This window comes from Acinonyx jubatus, chromosome A1 (genome assembly GCF_027475565.1).
Source record: "Acinonyx jubatus isolate Ajub_Pintada_27869175 chromosome A1, VMU_Ajub_asm_v1.0, whole genome shotgun sequence".
Classification (NCBI taxonomy): domain Eukaryota; kingdom Metazoa; phylum Chordata; class Mammalia; order Carnivora; family Felidae; genus Acinonyx; species Acinonyx jubatus.
This window is the reverse complement of record NC_069380.1, coordinates 108,951,308-108,971,777: the sequence shown is the minus strand read 5'-3', so window position 1 is coordinate 108,971,777 and position 20,470 is coordinate 108,951,308. Positions and strand designations below refer to the sequence as shown.

General features: G+C 46.3%; 1 protein-coding gene across 4 annotated transcripts in view; it reads left to right on the top strand.

Annotated features, from left to right (window-relative positions):
• Positions 1-20,470, top strand: part of FSTL4 (follistatin like 4) — a 714,076-nt gene that overhangs the window by 490,399 nt on the left and 203,207 nt on the right. For all 4 annotated transcript variants that reach the window (XM_015083153.3, XM_053220961.1, XM_027076699.2 and 1 more), the window contains one exon: positions 17,406-17,654. In XM_015083153.3, coding sequence (XP_014938639.1) covers positions 17,406-17,654 — 249 coding nt within the window. The remainder of the gene's footprint in view (positions 1-17,405; positions 17,655-20,470) is intronic.

Here is a 20,470-nt window from a genome sequence, read left to right as displayed (position 1 = left end):
AGGTGATCTTTTTTCCTCTGGCTACTTGTTACATTTTCTTGTTATCTTTGATTTTTAGTAGTTTGATGATTTGCCTTTGTGGTTTCCTTTGTGTTTATTTTACTTGGGGTTCACTTACCTTCTTGGATATTGCCCTGATGTATTTAAGTTTTGTAGAACTTTAATCAGTATCTTTTCAAATATTCCTTCCACCTTATTCTCTCTTCTCCTTGTAAAACTCCAATTAACATGTATGTTAGTCCTATTTCCACAGTTCTCTAATGATCTGTTGAATAGTTTTTGTCTCTGTGTTTCAATCCAGGCTTTTCTATTATTGACTTATCTCAATTTATTCATCCATTTTCCACTGTGTCCATTCAACTTATTCTTAATAAAGTCTATTTAGTAAATCCTTTATTTCAGATATTGTGAATTTTAGTTTTTATAAAAGACGTGTTCTTCTTGAGTTTAGTTCACTTAAACATATATTCCTTGTTTATTGCCCCATGACTTAAAAAAAAGGTATGAATTTTAGTTTATTGGGTGTTTTCTTATTGTTATAACGGGAACAACAATCTTCCGCAAATGTCTGTATCCTAGACAGAAGTAGAATTCTATGAAATTTCAGATGCCCTATTTTTCCCCAATATTTCCCATATTACTGGAAAATTTCAGGACAGTGCAAAAATTCTCCTATATTCACCCAAAGAGTGCATTCACGTTTTGCCGCCTGTCCTAATCATGTTTTTTTTAGTAAGGGAATTGAAACCAGATCACCCATGACACTTAGTTGTTATCTGTCCTCAGGCTGCTTGCTTCTTTCCTTCCCTATTCTTCATATCCTTAATGTTTTTAAAGATTATAGAACAGGGGCATGTGGGTGGCTCAGTCAGTCAAGTGTCTGATTTCGGCTCAGGACATGATCTCATGGTTTATGGGTTCAAGCCCCATGTCAGGCTCTGTGCTGACAGCTCAGAGCCTGGAGCCTGCTTTGGATTCCGTGTCTCCTTCTCTCTCTGCCCCTCCCCCACTCATGCTCTGTGTGTCTCTCTCAAAAATAAATAAACATTTAAAAAATTTTTAAAGATTTTAGGCCAGTCATTTAATAATGTCCATCAATTTGGCTTTGTCTGATGTTTCCTCATGACTACATTGAGGTTATAAATTTGAGGCACAAATATAACTGATGACAGGCTTTCTTCCCCTGTATCCCATTAAGTAGAAACTGATGGCAGCTTGTCCCATGACAGCTAATGTTAACTGATCGTTTGAATGAGGTGAAATTTTCCAGCTTTCTCCATTGTAGAGTTGCTCTATTTTCCTTTAAAACTACTAAATGCTTTGTAATGAGATATTTTGAAATTGTAAATATCTTGTTAATCCCCTTTCACCCATGAGTTTTAGCATTTACTGATTTTGTTTGCCTGAAATTTTCTAATTCCATCATTTCTTCTGCATTTATTAATTGAAATTCTATAAGAAAGAATTTTCTTTTTCCCCATTCACTTGCTTTATAAAATCAATGTAAGTTTGTAAATTCTGTTTATTCAATAGGATATTATCTGTTACTATCATTATTTATTTTTTGGTCAGAGTGTTATAGGCTTGGCCAGTGAGAGCTTCTTCAAACTGGCTTCTGTGTCTTTTTGATATGTCTCATGATTTTTTAAGTGCCTTCTTTAGTTTCTGGCTCAAAAAGATATTTGCACTCTTTCTATATTTTCCCTGCCCATTCCCTGGCACAAACCATTTCTTCAAAGAGCCTTGGTTCCCTTTAGTGGTAAATTGCATTTGGAAACCAAGACATGAGAGTTAAATGTGCTCTTTACCACTGGGGTTTTGCTGCTCCCAGAAACTCTCAGAGAAGAGACATAGGAAATGTATGTACTGTATATACATATACACCTGTGTCCCAAAAGCCATGACCCATCACATAAGTACCTTGAGTGCCAGTCCATCCATAGACCTTATCCTAGCTTCCCCTCTTTCTGTTTTTGGAACTCTCTTCTTCAGCAGGGAATCTGGCTCCCACTATCCCCAGTGTATTTATTTATTGCTAGATCTGCCTATACATAAACTTATCTCCTGACTCCCATCAGGTTGCTGCCACACTCAGCCACCTTCCTGTGTGGGCCCTAGACCCATCTTGCCACAACCCAGATGCGATGCCTGTCAGAACCCACTAGGCCACATCTTTTTGGTCCCTTTCCTTGGGAGGGCCTGACTTGGTCACCACTGTATTCTGCTGCCTTCCTCTGAACTGTGAATTTCTGAAACCAAACTATCTTTAGAATTTACTCTCCTTGGAATAAAAAATGAAAAGTCATTCTGGCATGTTTAGAGTTGAGATGGTAAGCATACTTTATGTCATGAATGAAAAATAATTTCGTCTTGGTTAATATGACCTACTTAGAAGGATATTTTGATTTTTAATTCTTTGTGATTCTGCCACTTATAAATAACATTGAGCTACTACTTATTACAGAGTGATTTCTTCCCAAGCTTTAGGTAGAAACACATCAGCGAGAGTAAAGCCCCACTTTCTGATGCTGCTGCCTCAGGAGACTAGGACCAGTCAAAGACAAGCTTCTTCTGGTCAATATAAACTAGAGATCAAATGGCATTTTAGGCCAGAGACCCACATTGTGCTGGGACTGTCTGAAGCAAAGCCTTGATTACTTAGAATATATTTCAAACTCAGCTCAGTCTTTGCTATTTCTTTTATCAGAAGTGGTCCAAGGGGCACCTGGGTGGCCTCAGTCAGTTAAGCGTCCAACTTCAGCTCAGGTCATGATCTCACTTTGTGAGTTTGAGCCCTGCGTTGGGATCTGTGCTGACAACTCAGAGCCTGGAGCCTGTCTTGGATTCTGTGTCTCCATATCTCCCTCTCTCTGCCTCTCTCGCACTCGCGCTCTCTCTTGCTCTTAAAAATAAATAAACATTAAAAAAAAAAAAAGAAGTGGTCCAAAAGGGATCAGTCACTGACATTGTATTTGTCACCAGGCACATCTGTATGTTATGGTAAGTACTGAGAGACTCCTAGTCAGGATTTCACTGTAGAAGATAGGGGTACAGGTTATTGGTGATACCTGTGTCCTTTTATTCTCCACAGTACCTTGTAATGGGCTTTTCTTTATTGTTCAAGTTCCTCCTGATGGAAGAGTTTAAATTTGCTTTAAACAGGCAGGTGGACTCAGGAAAATTAAAATAGACTATGTGTCAGTGACCCCAGCCTTTCCTGAGCCTTTTCTGCCACAGAACCTGTTCTCATCTGCTCTCCAAAGTGCTGAATGGTGGTGTGTTGAATATAATATCTTTGTATTTATCACAGTGTTTAATTGTTGCATTCTATTTTAAAAAATTATAAACTGACTTTTGCCTCTGGCAATATGGCAGATAAATATTTGGTAAATCCTTTGAAGCATTGTTGTGCTGATGAGAAAATAAAAATAACTCAGAGGCTGAAAAACCAAGTGAAATCAGGAACCTAGAGAGGTAAAGTAGCCATGCAGCTGGCTTTGCCTTGAGGGCTTTTGCCCATATGGGTGAGTTTTAGCTTTCATTTGCACACCTCGCAGAATTCAGGGTACCAAGGACACATCCCAGGAGACTTCCAAGGGGGACATGTTTGGAAAATATACATGTGGGAAACCAAAGAGTTACATCTACAGTGGAAGGGTGAATGAGAAAGAAACCCACCCTGTCCAAGAAACTACAAGAATATGTGCTTGTCTCAAATCTTGGCACGAGATTAGAAAGCAGCAAGGGGATAGAGCCGGAGAAAGTGCCTGATAATGCACAGTCACGTGCTGATCTCCACATGGAATTATAGTGCAGATGAAAAGCACCTGAAAGATCTCAAGCATAAATTTACTTTAACCCAGAATGATGGAATCCTTGGGTACCTGGCACAATCAGGATGAGCCTGTCTTCAAACTGTGCCTCAAAAACTTTCACAGATAAACCTTCAGGAAATGGGAGCTCATTTAAAAAAAAAATGTTTAACACCATGGGCTAAAGCACCATGAGGAATCAGCATCAAGAACAAAAGGACATAGAATATAAAATATGTCTGGTTAATATCTTTAAAAGATTGAAAACAAGGTTAAAAAATCAAGAGGTTAAACAAATGACCAATCACCCTGTGCAGGACTAAATAGAATCTCTCAAAATAAAAATTCAATTTACTGACTTGGTGGGAAAGTGTAAGAGCAGATTAGAAAAAGCTGAAGAGGAAATTCAGGAGCCAGAAGGTCAATTTGGAAAAATCCCTCCAGTGCAGCACAGGAGAGCTCCACATGGGAAGTGTGAACAAGAGAGGAGAGATTGAGACAGAAAGAGAATTTACAGCCCAGATCTAATCAGAATACCCAAAGAAAAGAAAAAGGAGAGGAGCAAGGGAGCAGAGATCATCTTTAAAGGTAGATGCCTGTGAGTTATCACAAACTGATGAAAGACAAGAATCCTTACTTCCAGGAAATCCAATGAATTACCAGCAGAATAAACACAGAGAAACATGCATGCTTACATCACAGAGAAGCCACAGAAAGCCAAAGGGATCCTGAAATTACCTACACAGGACTGAAAAGACTGTCAGCTGACATCTTAACAACAGTGAAAGCCTAAGAGGAGAGGAAGATTCAATGCAATTGAATCGAGAGAAAAAAACCAGTAAACATAGAATTAATTACCCAGCATGAATAATTCTTCCAAATGAGGATAATAGGGATATTTTAGACACACAAAACTATGAAAAGTTGAGGCAGAAAAGGGAATGATGAGAAATAAAGATAGAAATAAGGTGCTCTTGTCATGTATTCAGGTCAGGAAAGGAGTGTTTGGTGTTCATATGTTCTGAAGGTTCTTTATATGAAGGGTATTTAGTTTTGGTGTGAGTAGAAGGAAGAAAATGACAGGTGAAATAAAGAGACCAAAGAGTGAAAGAGGGATGTAGGGAAAGGCAATAAAGAACCTAACTAGACTATTCCAGTGGTTAATGGTATGTGTATACATCAGGCACTGTAAGGGAAAATACATGAATTGCAGCCTTATGCAGAGATGGAGGTGAAGCCCCACAGTGTAGGAGCAGAAGGATTATGTCTCAGGTAATGACTCATTTATATAAAATTCAGAAACATGTAGAACAAGCAATGTATTGGAAAGAGTGAGGTCAAATGACAAAGCAGGAGCAAAGCAATAGTAAACACAAAATTGAGGGTAACGTTTACCTCTGAGTAGAAATGAGAGCAATGCCAAGAAATTCAAAACTCAAAAAACAGTTCCTTTCCTTGAAATGGGTCGATGAGTACATAATTGTTCACTCTATTGTAATCCCGATGCTGTCCACAAAGTGTGTAAATGTTCTTTCATAGCTAGTCATTATTTAATATAAATAATTTAAACATTTAGCTATTTGAATTTGATGGTTATGTGGTGTGAAATAGGGTCCCAGTGTGATTTTATTCCAGGTGAAGAGGTACATACCTCAGCATCATCTATCACATAAATGACCCTCATGTTCCCAGTGCAGTGGTTGCTCCTGTCATACACCAAATATTCATATATATACACTGGGATTTATTTCTGGATTTTCTCTTCATTTTTCTTTAAGTTTATTTATCTTGAGAGAGAGAGAGAGAGAGAGGGAGGGAGAGGGGCAGAAAGAGAGGGAGACAGAATCCCAAGTAGGCTCCGCACTGTCCGTGCAGAGCCCGACACAGAGCTTGAACCCACGAACCGTGAGATCATGCCCTGAGCTGAAACCCAGAACCAGACGCTTACCCAACTGAGCCACCCAGGTGCCCCTGGATCCTCTCTTCTATTTCATTGCCACTTCTGCAGTCATTGCTTTGTCTCTCCCTTGGTCAGTACCATCGATTTGATCATAGCAGTGGTGACGTTCTGGTTTCAAGTTCTGATGGTGGTTAAGGCAACAATCCTTTCTCTCTCTTTCTTTTGTTTTTTATTTTTCTTGGTTATCTGGGGGCACTTATTCTTCCAAATGAACTTCTTAAGATCATTTTATCCAATTCTAAAAGGATTGCATTAAATTTGTAAATTTATGATAATGTCTTTCCACCTAAGAATAATAAATGCCTTTGCATTTGTTCAAATCTTATTTTATGACCTTCAATAAGATTTTATGGTCATTTCATATTGGTCTTATGGCTTTCTTGTTAAATTTATTCGTAAATATTTTATGGTTTTTACCATTATTATGAGTGGACTATTTTTCCCTTTTCCATTTCTAATTATTTATTGCTAATGAAGAGAAGAATGATTGATTTTGGCATATTTATCATCTGTTCAACTACCTTATCCTAATTCTCTTGCAATTTTAATATTTGTCACAGGAGTCTCTTTGTCTTCTAAGTATACAGATACAGTCACCAAAAAGATATAGTTGTCGATTGCCTTTTCCAAATTTTTACTGATTATTTCATTTTCTTATCTTATTATACTTCCTTTTTGAATACAAATGCTGAAGACAGGTATCCCTGTCTGGCTCCCGCTTTTAACTGAAACAGTGGTTGGCCATGTAAGATGCCATATTTAAGGAGTTTTCCTCTATTCCTTTTTCCTTAGAGTTTTTATTGAGAATGACTACTATAGTTTAGGACTTTTATTTCTTTTTAATGTTTATTTATTTATTTTGAGAGAGCGAGAGCAAGCTCAAGCAGGAAAGGAACAGAGAGAGAGGCAGAGAATCCCAATCAGGCTTTGCACTGCTAGTGGGGAATTCAGTGCAGGGCTTGAACCCACGAACCATGAAATCATGACCTGAGCCGAAATCAGGAGTCTGACACGTAATCTGTGCCACCCAGGCACCCTATTTTTATTTTTGCACTGGACTTTGAGATACATCCTTGACCATGGAGTCCACTAATCTGAGTCTCAATAGTGACCATTCTGCCCTTACATTCCTCTGATTTTCTTTTTGGCTCAAAAATCATAGCTGTCTTGGGGCACCTGGGTGGTTCAGTCAGTTAAGCGTCCAACTCTTGATTTCAGCTCAGGTCATGATCTCATGGTTCATGAGTTCAAGCCTCACATTGGTCTCTGTGCTGACAGTATGGAGCCTGCTTGGGATTCTCTCTTTCCCTGTTTCTCTGCCCTCCACTGCTCATACATGCTCTGTCAAAATAAATAAATAACTTTTAAAAAATCATAGCTCTCTTTAAAACCCCTCTCTGCACTGTGCTGAAGTCTCCTAGAGTTCTCGTACTATATTGTCTCTATCGAGTTGTCATCCTCCTCCTCTTGCAGGTTTAGTTCTGGTCTTTCTTCCCTTTTTGGAGACCAGACCCCTCCTGTAAATGGTTATTTCCCACTGCCTGCTCACTGGGGCGCAGGTTCACATGCTGAAGGACCTTAAGGCAGTAGTGGTCTCATAAATAGTGCCTGGTTGGGAGTGGGTGGCAGACTTTAGGGTTCTCCATGTGGGAGTAGACAGGTTGTAGGGCTCCCTGGGTCTCAGGGGTAGAGCACACAGACTACCCATGGAGCCGGGAAAGCAGCCAGCCTCCCATGAGCCCTTGTATCCACCTGTCCGAGGCCTCAACAGCTGATTGGCTCAGGAAAGTCAGAGGGTGGGAGCTGACAAGAGAAGAAATGATATTATCTATTTGATACTGTTACTAAGCTTTGTTTTGATAATATGGCTGCTGATCCCATTGAGAGAAAAGGGCAGATCTTTGAGAAATTGACACCCTTCTGATTAGAAAGTACTGATTTTTTTCTACACGAATAGTAGATATTCTAATTGAGCTCCATTTTTTAAAAAATAACAGAATAATCAAGGAGATGATCATGCTGTTCTGTCTAGTTGTGACACACATCTGTGATAAGTGATCTACCAAGGCAAGATGTTGACATGGGGGCAGCTCTTGTACAGCAGGTAAAGGGCCCTAGAAGAAAGTAGCCTCCCCTCCATGCTCGTAAGTCTGGAGTATAAATGTTGGGGAGCACCACGGTGCCTCATGCTGAGAGTCTCCGCAATAAGCCTTGAAATAATTGGAAGCAGCCCACGGTGTCATGGCCTTGAATCATTAGTTGGTAGAGAAGCAGGAAAGAACCCACATAATGAGGTATCCGCGGGAGAGTAGAGACCCATTGAGAGCGGCAACATCTGGCCCCCTCGGCTCGAAGATTCAGGGAGCCCCGAGGAGCCAGAGAAAGTGACAGGAGAGCTTGGAACCAGGAGGAAAAATGAGAGGTCTGGTGGCAGAGAATAAGACAGATGCAAACTGAAGAGGCTTTAGGCAAAGAACGGGAACTTGGGGACAGGAATACATTTGGAGGAAGTGCTCTAAAACAAAACCATTTTGCAAAAGAAACTCTCCCAAGGGCAAAAATCCTATTGTGGTTTCCATTTTCATGCAGCTTTTCTTAAGAAGGTCTCTGAAATAACCCTTCAGAAGCCCGTTGAGATAGCTTGATAAGGGCAAACCGAGACACGAAGGCAAAGAAGAGATGGTTTTATTATAGCCAAAGACAGGTGAGGTAGGACACGGGCTTTTATATTCCTAAATTCACTGGCATGAGGTTGTTTTTCCTGTCTCACGGGATCTCTGTAGAAGCCCCTCGTGATCCTGTTGAGGAAACTGAGGCTCACACAGGAAGGAGACTTGCCTGCCCTGTGCTTTCCACAGTACCCACTCTTTCTGCTACTCACTGTGTCTGCTTCTTTAAAACCACTGATTTCTGAGGACTTGGATCTCTGGCCGGCAAGCTTAATCAAATTCAGTCTTTCCCCTGGCACTTCCCATAGCCACTCTGTGTCAGGCCCGTTACTGCACTCTAAACATAAGAAGGAGAACCTGGCTCTTGCCCTGAAACCAGAGAGACACCGCCATCCCTGGCCTGAGAGCATCAAATGACTGTGAAGTCCAGCTGCTGAGGGCCCTGCCCCAGGACCCGCTGTTCTGTCTGAAGATCCAGAGAAGCAGGAGGTCCCCACCTGTGCTGTGCAAAGTGCTGTGTGCTGGCCAGCAGCCCGGGAGCCCATCTTAGATGGAGTATGCCTATGGGAGGCCTCAGGGAGAAAGCTCTAAAAATCATGAGTCAAGCCAGTTCACCGTTGTCACACAAAGTAGAGATCAAGGTGGCATCACGGCATGAAGGGCTCCCAGAAGGAAAGGAAACACACCAGGACCTGAGCGTGGTAAGCGGGCCCCGGGCCACGGGCTGTCTTTGAAGCTGAGCTCCAGGCTCTCCTGGCAGGGTAGAGGCCCTGAGATATTGAGTGGAGCCCACAGAGGTTGGGGCAGCCATTCAGTTCTCTGCCCTCAGAATGTGTGATTTCAGGCTCCCTCACCTTGGAGGCTGGGCAGAGTTTACATGGTGCGAGTGAATCCCCAGGGCGAAATTGCAAAGGGAAGCATGTCCTTGAGACATGCTGAAGCTTGCTGTTTCGAGTCTGCCTTTTAGAGCCAGTCAGTACAACTTATTTCTCAGTGTAATTATGCTCTCCTTTTCATTAAGGCAGGCCTCCTGAAGACCATCACTAGCCCACACTTGTGTCCACTTGCGTCAGTAAAACCAAATGGCTTCATAGCTTTTGGTACTGTTCACTCTGTCACTAAGTGTTTGAATTGAACACTTATGATGTGCCAAGTTCTATGAATTATCTCAATTAGTCCTCAAAACAATCCTGTAAGCATCAAACCATCGTTGTCTTCTTTTTTAAAGTAGGTGGGGCTCCTGGGTGGCTCAGTCGGTTTAAGCGTTCAACTTCAGCTCAGCTCATGATCTCCTGGGTCATGAGTTTGAGCCCCACATCAGGCTCTGTGCTGACAGCTCAGAGCCTGGAGCCTGCTTTGGATTCTGTGTCTCCCTGTCTCTCTGTTCCTCTCCCGCTCATGCTTTGTCTCTGTCTCTCAAAAATAAAAATAAATAAAACTTGTTAAAAAAATCAGAGGGAAAAGTGGGTTGGGAACTTGGCAGGGGTCACATGGCTGACAAGGGTAGGAATTCAGGGCTGTGTCAATGCTGAGGCTTAACCCTGAGTCTGGTGACACACCCCTGCCCCAGCTCACTCTTGCTCTGCACCACCAGGTGCCCTTCCCACATAGGAGTTCTCGGCTGTGACAGCAAAGCTGAGCTCAGTGGTTGGGGGCTCTGTGTCCTCCCTTCTGGGGTCTCTCTGAGGCTGGGGGCTCCAAGGACAGGAGATGCCCAGTGTAGGGGGGAAAGGTGAAACTCCATGACGGCCTTTTCAAATGACATCTATAGCTGTAGGTACTCCGTGGTACTGGGGGAAATCCCGAAAATTTGGAAATAAGGCAAAAGGCAGGTGACACATCCTCCCAGGTCATACTGCAGCAGCATTTAACAGGCTCGCCCAAGGGCTGTTTATGATCTGGATGAGAGGCTGCAACTCTGTTTATCTCACTAGGTACTACTGTCTCGAGGCCCTTACTCTGCAGTTAGCTGCTAACTCATAGATTTGTGCCCAGTACAAAGGTGGACTGTTTCTTCTTGGTGGAAAAAATGGCCCCAGAGTTGTGTCTTCTTGTCCTGTATGTCATTCACCAGCTATGTGCCTCACCTGGCCCGCTCAGCCCCCATTCATATACCCCTTCCATTTCTCCCCTGAACCAGCTTCTCACTCCTGTGGTCCCTTCATACATGATCAACTTGTGCTCACTTTATATTCTCATGAGAGGCATGTTTTTAAGTTTGGGGAAAGTATGCTTTGGTACAGTGTTCATCTGTGATTAGAAATAACCACCTCCAAAGGCCTTGGCCGGAAACATTGCATAGTATGTAGCCCCCAGTAGTGGGTTAGATACAGACTCCTTGGCCAGAACTGAGAGCCCGCTCAAGGTTGAAGGTCTTCCCTCCCCTTTGTTCCAGGCATTTCTGGCTTTGGAGTCATGGTTTGTTTTGAAGCCAGTTTGTCAAACCTCGGTTTACTATCTGTGAGCAGTGCATGTGACAAGCTGCATCAACTCCCAGAAATGGGTAACCAGATATTTCTGTTAAGTGACGGGACCTAGAAAATTGGGTCATGTCTTTCAGAGCTAGTCAAAACTCTGCTTTTAAGAAGCACATGATTGCCTCAGCTTAGTCTCTCCTCTGGGGTCCCTGAGAGGAAATCACATCTGCCCAGTGGTGACCTCAACAATCTCCAGGAAAAAAAGGCTGGGGCTGGGAACAGGGGTAGGAAGGTGCTACAGCTGAGAGGCATCCCTCCCGATGGAGAGATGGGGCCGCTGGCCAAGGGTCAATGCATGACGAGGTGTGGGTTTGGCCCTGTGATGTTTAGAGACCCAAGCAGGGCTTCCTCCTATAACTCCGTAAACATCCAGCCCTTAGAGAAGGTGTTAAATGGCCCTTCGAGCCGCGTGCTCTTGGTGCATGAGCAGCAGAGATCCCGTAGGCCAGTCATGCTGATGTTTGGAGGTGTCCTGCTGATGGAGTGGCTCAGACTGTGTACCCTCCTGGCATGAATTCCACATCCCCAGCTGAGAAGATTATTTCATGATCTGGAGTGAGACTAATTGAAATCTGGACTCTACTACCTACAGCCCATTTGTTGTCTGACCATAGGCAAATCACTTCTTGACTTGTATTTCCTCATCTGTAGCATGGGCATGTGTCTATGTACATACACACTCAGAATGAAGCCTGTGTGTCTCTTTCGTAGGGCTTTTATAAGGACTAAAGGAGAATTAGATGAGCTCATGTGTTCTAAGTGTTAAGCAGGACACGCCTCAGTAAACAGTAGTTACTTCATACATTGCCCTCTCAGCCTGGATACTGGAAACGCACACCTCTCTAGGGGGAACTACAGATTTTCTTCCCATCACTTGAGTAGGAATAAGACTTTCCAGGGCAGAGATGGACCTGAAACCCTAGCACCCAGGGCACCCAAGGGTATGTCGGTTCCCACCAAGGTGGCTCATGGTGAGAGCCAGAAGGGCTCTAGAAGGTGCAAAGAGCCTTCTGGCTGGCCGGTGGGAGTGTTTGAGGATGGGCCCCTTTCAGGCAGGAGTAGAGCTAGGGTGCTGAACATCAGGGCAATTAGGCCTGTCTCCAACGCTCATTACTCAGGGGCTGAGAAACACTTCCAGAGAGCCAGAGTCACCCCACTTTTGCAAGGGTACACTTGGGCAAGGTGGCATCTTTGCACCTGCACTCACAGCTGCCTGCAGACTGGGTCTTCCAGGCAAGGTTTGCCTCATTGTGAGTGGGCTTCTTCCTGTGTCTACCCCTTGCTGTGCTCACTGAGCTCCAGGGCCCACAAGCTGCTCCCTCTCCCTGGCCCCAGGGCTCTGCCCCTTCACTTTCAGGTCTCCGGGCAAATCTCACCCCCTCAAGGAGGCTCCTCTGACTCCAATGGCGTTGGCCCACTGCGGTGCCCTGTTTCCTTCCTAGCATTTGTTTGTTGTTTGCCCACATCTGGTTGTCGTTTGCCTGTTCACATACTTGTGTGTCTCCCTACACTGCTATGTACTGCCCTGAGGACAGTGTCCTGGTCTCCCTTGTATCCCCACAGCTAGAATGGGGTCTGGCACATAGGAGGTGCTCCAGAACTATTATGGCTGTAGAGGTGGATGGAGAGCTGGCAGGCATGCACTCCTGAAGCACCCCATGTTACCACCCATGTGGGGCATAGGAACCACACTGACTGGGGGAGCTGGGTCTCTGCTGGGTCTCACACAGCCTCAAGTTCTGCAGCCATGTACATGGCACTTGTGCGTTCTCTGCAATGAAGGAGTCAAAGTTCACCACTCTGTCTCCGACCACCTTGGGCATGTCTGAGTATGTAAGTTTTCTTGGGAGGGTGGAGGTGGGGAGACCTGGGACCATTACCTACAGCTCCTGGATGGCACACCATGTATAGCTGCACACCTCTGTACACATGGCACTCTCCCAAAGGCAAGTTCTCAGCTCTAGGTCCTTAAAAAACCCGAACATGACCCTGGCCATGTGCTGCAGCTCCCTGGTGAGTGTACGGATGCTCAGGAAATAAAGCATTTGGGGGCACCTGGGTGCCTCGGTCAGTTAAGCATCCGACTCTTCATTTCAGCTCAGTTTATGATCTCATGGTTTGGGGGATCAAGCCCCGCATCTGGGTCTGCACTGACAGCGTGGAGCCTGCTTGAGGTTCTCTCCCTGTCTCTCTGCCCCTCCCCCAGCATGCCCACTGGCTCTCTTCTATCTCTCAAAATAAATTACTTTTAAAAAAGAAAAGAAAAGGAAGCGTATAAGCCATCTCTAAAGGGCTATGTCTGCTGACAGGTAGAACTTAGTTCCTGTACAAGGACCTGTTGTCTGCAGAAGCTGGAGACTGCTGCACGAGGCTGGGCCCATGGCAGGCAGCAGTGAGGCTGTCACTGCAGGGCCGCTGGGTTATGGCCCTGTACATGCCTTCTGCAGCCACATTTCACTCTTCTTGGCCTGCTTTGGGCCCCACAGCATGGGTGGGAGAGCCAACGTCTGACCTTACTGTGACTTTACGGCAGGGTGGGATAAGGTAGTGAGGATTTCAGCCCTATTCCTTTGCTGGGCGAGGAGTGAACCTCCTAAGACAGCGTAATGGAGAGGGCGGTCCCTGGGACAAGTTCCGAGACAGAAGTGCTGCACTGGGAGGTCTTGCCTGAGGCAGTTAGCATCCCAAAGTAGAAGACTAGCTTCTTTCCCCTCACATGCCACTGGACACCATCCCTGAGAGGGAAGCACTCACTGATGTACTTTGTGCCAGGAAACCAGTTACAGAGACTGAGTCAGAGTTTGGAAACAAAATCACTGAATTTTTGGCGCCGTGTGGGGTGGTCAGTGGTGAGAAAACAAGGGAGGGGCCCCCTGCAACAGGTGAATGAGGAAGGACCCACCTCCTCTGTCTGATCCCTGAGTGGGGGTCCCATGGCCTCGGCTTCCTCTGTCCCTAAGCTGCACAACTTAACCTTTGCTGGGGGTGATGGCAGTCCCAAGTCTGTGAGTTCAAATCAAGACTCCTGGTCCGAGTCACAGAGGGGGGTCTCTAGCACCAACTGGTACAAATGGGCTTGTTTCTCTGCCGCCATAACTTTCATGTAACAATTCCCATTTCTAACTGTGTTCAGTAAATTTAATTAGTGTCTAAAAGCAGCTTATTTGGTAAGATGATCGGTTTCCAACCTGGGTAAACGACTTTCTTTATGACTATAAATTAAGCACATTATATCTTTTTCATGCATCATGGTCGTCCTCATAAATACTGTAGGCAGTTGCTGACGGTCTCACTTGGTTACCTTTCCCATTACTGTTTTATCATAGTCCCGCTAGGACTGGGGAATTCATTCTGTTTTAATAACAAGGAGGAAGTGGTAACAAGGGGCTTGTTTAGTGCACAACCCACTGCTTGGTCTGTGTCTCTTTGGCCAAGGATGGGATTCCAGGCCCACCTCTGTGCAGGGCGTTCCCAGCTCTTTGAGGGGCCTGCTGGCTACAGATTGGGAAAGGCAGGTACATGGCTGTACAGCTCTTTCTGCCTTAATTGCAAATAATTAGGAATCAAATATTTGCCGACCACCAATTTCCGTGTCAGAGAGAATCTCAGTGTTCTTGATGACCTCTGTGAGCACAAGTCGGCACGTGTTTTCTTAACACTAACTCTTCAGAACACAGCCTATGGGGGAGGCCTCAGTCATACCTCCTACATGGGCACTGGAGGGCACAATGTCCATTGCTGGTATTCAGAGGCACTCACTGCGATCTGGGCCTGCCAGTGTTTCAGAGAAGAAAGGATCAGGAGGAGGGGGTTCTGCTCATCCTCTACCCTGCCATCCACTGTGGGCTGGCTTTAACCGTCTAGGCTGAATTAGGTGGTCTCTGAGTCCCTTCTTGCTCAGTCACTCCAGATTCTAGTCTCCTTTACCCCACAAGGCCCACCTCCCTGGACTTTTGTCTCCCCTTTGTGTCTCCCTCCTTCCGCCTTCCCTCCTGCCCTCCTGGAGTTGGCAAGAGGAGATGCATCCCTTAAAAGGTCCCCCCTCGGGGACATGGGGCCCCCACTACCCTCCCTATCTCAACATCTAACCTGAGGTTTGAGCCATGGCACCAAGTCAGAGTTAAGGAGGTCACCTTTGAAAACTACTCTTTCTGGGGCTCCTGGGTGGCTCAGCAGGTTGAGCGCCAGACTTTGGCTCAGGTCGTGATCTCACAGTTCATGAATTCAAGCCCCACATCAGGCTGGGCTCTCTGCTGTCAGTGTAGAGGCTGTTCCACATCCTCTGTCTGTCTGTCTGTCTGTCTGTCTGTCTCTCTCTTTCTCTCTGCCCCTCTCCTGCTCACACTCTCTTTCAAAAATAAATACACATTAAAAAAGTATAAAAATAAAAATAAAACTACTGTGTTTCTTAAAGCCCAAGTGTCTGGGGCTGCATGAGGACAAAGGTCCCATCCTGTAGGGCCTCCCTCATCCACACAGTGGCACAGGCATTTTCAAGAAGGGAATCCAGAGAAGGAGTGCTCAGACTTGCACTGTCAGGAAGCACCTCAGAGAGGCCCCGGAGCCCAGGGGTGAGTAGTTGGAGCTAAGTTAGCTGGAAAGTGAGTGCAGCCTGGGTGGGCAGTAGAGCCAGGGCAAATGCCCTAAAGCAGGAACTGAGAGGTCAGACACTCAGAAACATTGGCTGTGCTTCTTCAAACTGGGGCGATTAGTGAGTGCCCTTCCCGTCACATGGGGAAGTTTATTAAAACAGTGATACAACAGCACGGATTTGTGCCCTGGCTGTCTTGGGAAAGAAACAAAGGCTGGTATTTTTAGAGCCGTATTAGTTTCTTCTAATAGCCGCCAGCATTTTCCAGGGTAACCCATTTTGCAGCCACCCAGGAGAGCCGTGTTAATCAAACGCACTCTGTGGCAAAGCAGCCATCAACACGGTAGGTGGAGGGCCTCCAGCCCCTGGCCTCCCACTGCCACGCACCCTCAGCTCCCCTCTGCCTGTCAACCTTGACAGAAAGATGTACGCAGGAGCTGATGAATGCCGCTGAGCCTCCACCGTGACATGCAAACATCAGCCAAGTGGATAAAGGAGATTCACGTGCCTGCTTAGGATCCACACTTTTACACTGCTCAGAGATATTTTGACCTTCTAGTTTATTATGATTCAAGAAAAAGTCAATAATTCTTAGCTTGCCAAGGCTGGAAGAATTTAAATGAATTATTGAATCAAGCAGCTAATCTATTGATAACTGATTTTTTTTTTCCTTTCAAATCTAGAATGATGAAAAGCAAGCTTAACCAAAAACAAGAAAAAGAAGGTTGTTTTTCCCTCAGACATTTTAATCTCCTGGTATCAGAGTTGGGACCAAAGGTTCAGTGTTGACCTCTGGGGCCATTCTGTCTCACAGAGTATTCTGAAGATTTCTCTAAAACTTAAAAGCAAAGGCTTCTGTGGCCACAAAATCAGAATTTATGTTTTATTTGTATTTTGATATCCCTTTCTTATTCTCAATTTCTGCTTGCTGCCATTAATGCTCCATGGCAATCATCTCATTTTCTGGGCTCCTCTAGTGGAGTGGAATGATGTTTTGGGGCACTTGCCTGGCCGTTAGCCTAAGCGGACCCTTCCAGCAATAAGATGCTCTACCAGCTGCCCTGCCTACTTGGGCATGTGGGCTCCAGCACCAGTGCCTCACGTCACTGTGCTCATATGTTGGGTGCAGCAGATGCCTAGCAGCATGGCAGCAGCCATGCCCAGGGTCTCAGCCTTCCTGTCCCAGCTGCAGCTTTGTGCTTGGTGCTAGAAAGGGATGGGCAGTAGAGAAAGGCTGCTGGTCCCACCGCTGGTGATGTATATCCTAGAGAACCACATTCTCCTTAGAGAGAAAGGTCAACCTCCAGCCTCTCTGCTTTGGCTGCCCCCCATCCCGAACACTTAGAGTAGCACTTTCTCCTTTCTTACTCCACGCTGACTCCCTGGCCTCTGCGATAGCTCCCCAGTGCCTAACATACCTGACCAAACTTCCATGGCTTGGTATTCTGTGTCTCCCAGAATCACACCTTGGCATCCTTCCCCTCCCCACCCCACCCCTGTACAAAACTCCTCCTCACATCAGGTCTGTCCCTGCCCTGTGGTTATGGGAGCTGTGACTCGAGCCTCTGCCTTTTGGCAAACCATCCTACTCTCAGTTGGCAGGGTCCACTGGCACTTCGCTATCGCCATGTGGTCCCCTGTTGACTCTTCCCTCCCAGGGTGGGCAGGGGTGGTGCCTGAGATGCTAGGTGTGAGCCAGCCATAAAACCTGAATGCTGTACAGCAGGGTACTGCTCTTGGCATCCATGGCCACCTGCTGTCAGTAGGGCACAGACTTTTTTGGACACCCTGAGCCCCCAGGCCTTGGCTTCATTGGCAAATGCAACCACAAAGGAAGCCCATGATCCCCACCACTGAATGCTCGCAGCTGACCCTCTGTGTCTGTGTGTTTGGCAGGACTTCCTGGCCACGACGGGCTGCCAGCATCCTGTGGGAAGAAGTTCTGCAGCCGTGGGAGCAGGTGCATGCTCAGCAGAGAGACGGGGGAGCCCGAATGTCGGTGTCTGGAGGCATGCAGGCCCAGCTACATGCCTGTGTGTGGCTCCGATGGGAGGTTTTATGAGAACCATTGTGAGCTCCACCGTGCTGCTTGCTTGCTGGGGAGGAAGATCGTCATCGTCCGCAGCAAGGACTGCTTCCTTAAAGGTAGGAGGATGCCTCCTTGCCCCTTTGCTTTTGGATTTGAGGATGGATCTTCTAATGCCCTTTTGACAAATGGCCTGGGTGCTGAGTCTGCAGGTTGAATGTGTAAAGGCAGGAGAGAAGAGGAAGGCTGGAGCTTTAGCCAAAGGATAGCAGCAGCAGCATTTCGGCGATGCATGTTTTATGTGTGTCCACCTCCAGAGATCCCTGGCCTTTAGAGGGGGCTCCTTGGAGAACAGAATCTAAGCAGACCTTTGGGATAGGGCAGGGAGGGGAAGAGAATGCTCAGGAGAAAACCCAGCACGGGCCTACAGTGGAGACAGAAAATGGGCTGCTGAGTCTCCTGGGCATCCACAGCGGAGGGACAGAGTTCTGGCCCCTCCCTACAGGCCCCCAGGCCACAGTGGTGTGACCAGGACATCAGGGCATTCTCAGCAGCAAAGCACAGGTCTGTTGACCTGAAGCAGCCACTACCAGTGTTGCCTGCTGCCCCGTGAAGGGCCACTTTCCCACTTCCACGCGTGGGCTGTGGCAGCGGGAGCACGGGAGGGATGTGTCCTAGAACCGACAGTGCTCTGCTAGGTTGAGTTTCTCCTGTGATGGGAATAGTCTTGGACACTTTCATGGCTGTGCTTATGACGCTAATGCTGAGGTGCTTCAGAAATCATGAGGCACATTATGGAAATGAGGCCAAAATGAGTCCAGAAAAAATGTCCCTGGTCTGAAAGCTCTGCCCAGCCTCATGCCTGCTGATTCCCCAGCCCTGTGAGCACTAAAACACTTGACCACTTGCTCCAGCTTTATTGGCCATGTTGAATTTTATAGACTGATGTTCCGTTCTCCAGTTTCCAATATCCCCCAAATTGCATCTTTCTAAAGGTTTTTATTTCTGCATCAGAGTGTGCCCAGCCTCCCTCACCATCGGTTATTCAAACAGCATTTCTCATGTCAGGCCAGGGAAAAACCACCACCGTGAAACCTGCCTCAGTGAGGGATGATGGGGGAGAGCTGGAGAGGATGGGGGCTGCTGGTGCAAGCAGATTAGGGCTCAGTTCTGCTTCATGCTGATTGAATTTATCCACCGAATCCTTCTGATTCATTGAGGTTTTATACAGATTTTGTGAATGCCCACCTACTGAACAGCAGTACCCACAAGCTCCCAGAGAGACTTGGGGCAGCCCGGCTCTGCCACTTTCCAGCTGTGTGATTTTGGGCACATCACTCTGCTTCTCTGGGCCTTTCCCTTTGCTGTAAAACGGGGCTTATTGGCAGTACGACTTGCTCTGTGGAGAAAAGTAAATGAGATGCTGCACAGAAACCACCTAGCATGTGGCAGGCATGTCGCAAGTGTTGTGTATTAATGATACCTGTACTCATCTTTAACGTGGCCTCAGATGTAGAGCAGGGAGGAGAGGAGATCATGCAGGGACCACAGAGGCAGGAACAAGGGCCCTGCCTAGCAGGTATGGGGCCTCCATGGCTTGCTGGTGGGTGGAATTGGGGAGTATGGTGCTGAGGGTCAGGTCCTGTGAGATCCTGGAGATGCCTAACTGTAACCAGGACTCCCCTTTTTGCAGACCTACCCCGGTGGGTCTGGATCCCATGGAGGAGCCTTCTCTGCTTCCTGCTCAGGTCAGCTCAAGTCCTAGGCACTGGGAAGGCCAGCCCGACTCTTTCCTCCAGCATTCCCACAGGGAATGCCCAGCAAACAGTGAGGACCTATTCACCGACCACAGGGCCTTGGCAGGGATGGGAGGCAGGCCAGCCCTAGGGAGGGGGCTTTGGGTGAGCACCTCTCCACCTTCACCAGAGCCATGGTTCCAACGGGGAGCAGGAAGAAACAGAGTGACAGAGGGCTGGGGGGTAGGGTCTTAGAAGAAAGGAGAGGGGGTAAAGGACACTATAGTACAACCCCACCTCAAGAGAGCAGAATATTTAATGGCATCTTCAGCCCCACCGATGACAATTTGTCTTTTGTCCCTAATTTCCGGGGAGTTATTGATAGAGGAAACTGAAAAACACCTTCTTTTTTCATGCAAACAAAAATTCTAAATTCATCCATGTTCCATTCTCTTTTTCTACCAGTCTTTACAAAAAGAAGTTCTGACTTCATTTCCCAGTTTGATTTGTGCCCCAGAGTCTCTCTTAGGACGCTCCTTGTGGGGCCGGCGTGTGGAGAGAAAGGGGAACGTGGTGGTGGATTCCAAGGGGCCTCAGTTTAGAGCGCACCCTCCGTGGCCAGGCCCTTGTGCCCTTGGTGGGGCGGGAGGTGGGGAGGGGAGTGGGTGGGGGTAGGTTCTCCTGAGCACTGCATGGGTACCATGGCCCTTGTGCCCTGCAGGGGAGGAGAGGCGATATTCTAAGCCCCATTTTCAAGAAAACTTGTGGTATCACATTCTGGTTGCTATGGCAATAGAATTCCTTGTGAATGTGAAATGAAATATAACATCATTTTAGAGATCATTAGCATTTGAGAAAAGCAAAACTGAACTCAAAAGCATCGCTTCAGCTCATATTTGTAGCTTTTGATACCAGCTTTCTGGACATCCCAGGCAGGGTCTCTGTTGCCAAAAATCAGGGGGACAGTGGGATATAGGATGTCCTCTCTCTTCTGGTGGCAAAATCAGAGTCACATTTGTTGTCAGCCCCAAATACCACCAGAGAACACCAAGATAGCGGGTGGAATTCTCTGTAACTTTAACTTCTTTAGACTTTGTGTTTTAAAAGTTACCTTGTGACATGGTATTGTGTACCCGTTGGCACTTTTAAAATTGTTTTTCTGTCTCGGATTTGAATGCACGCTATATCTCTCGTATTCT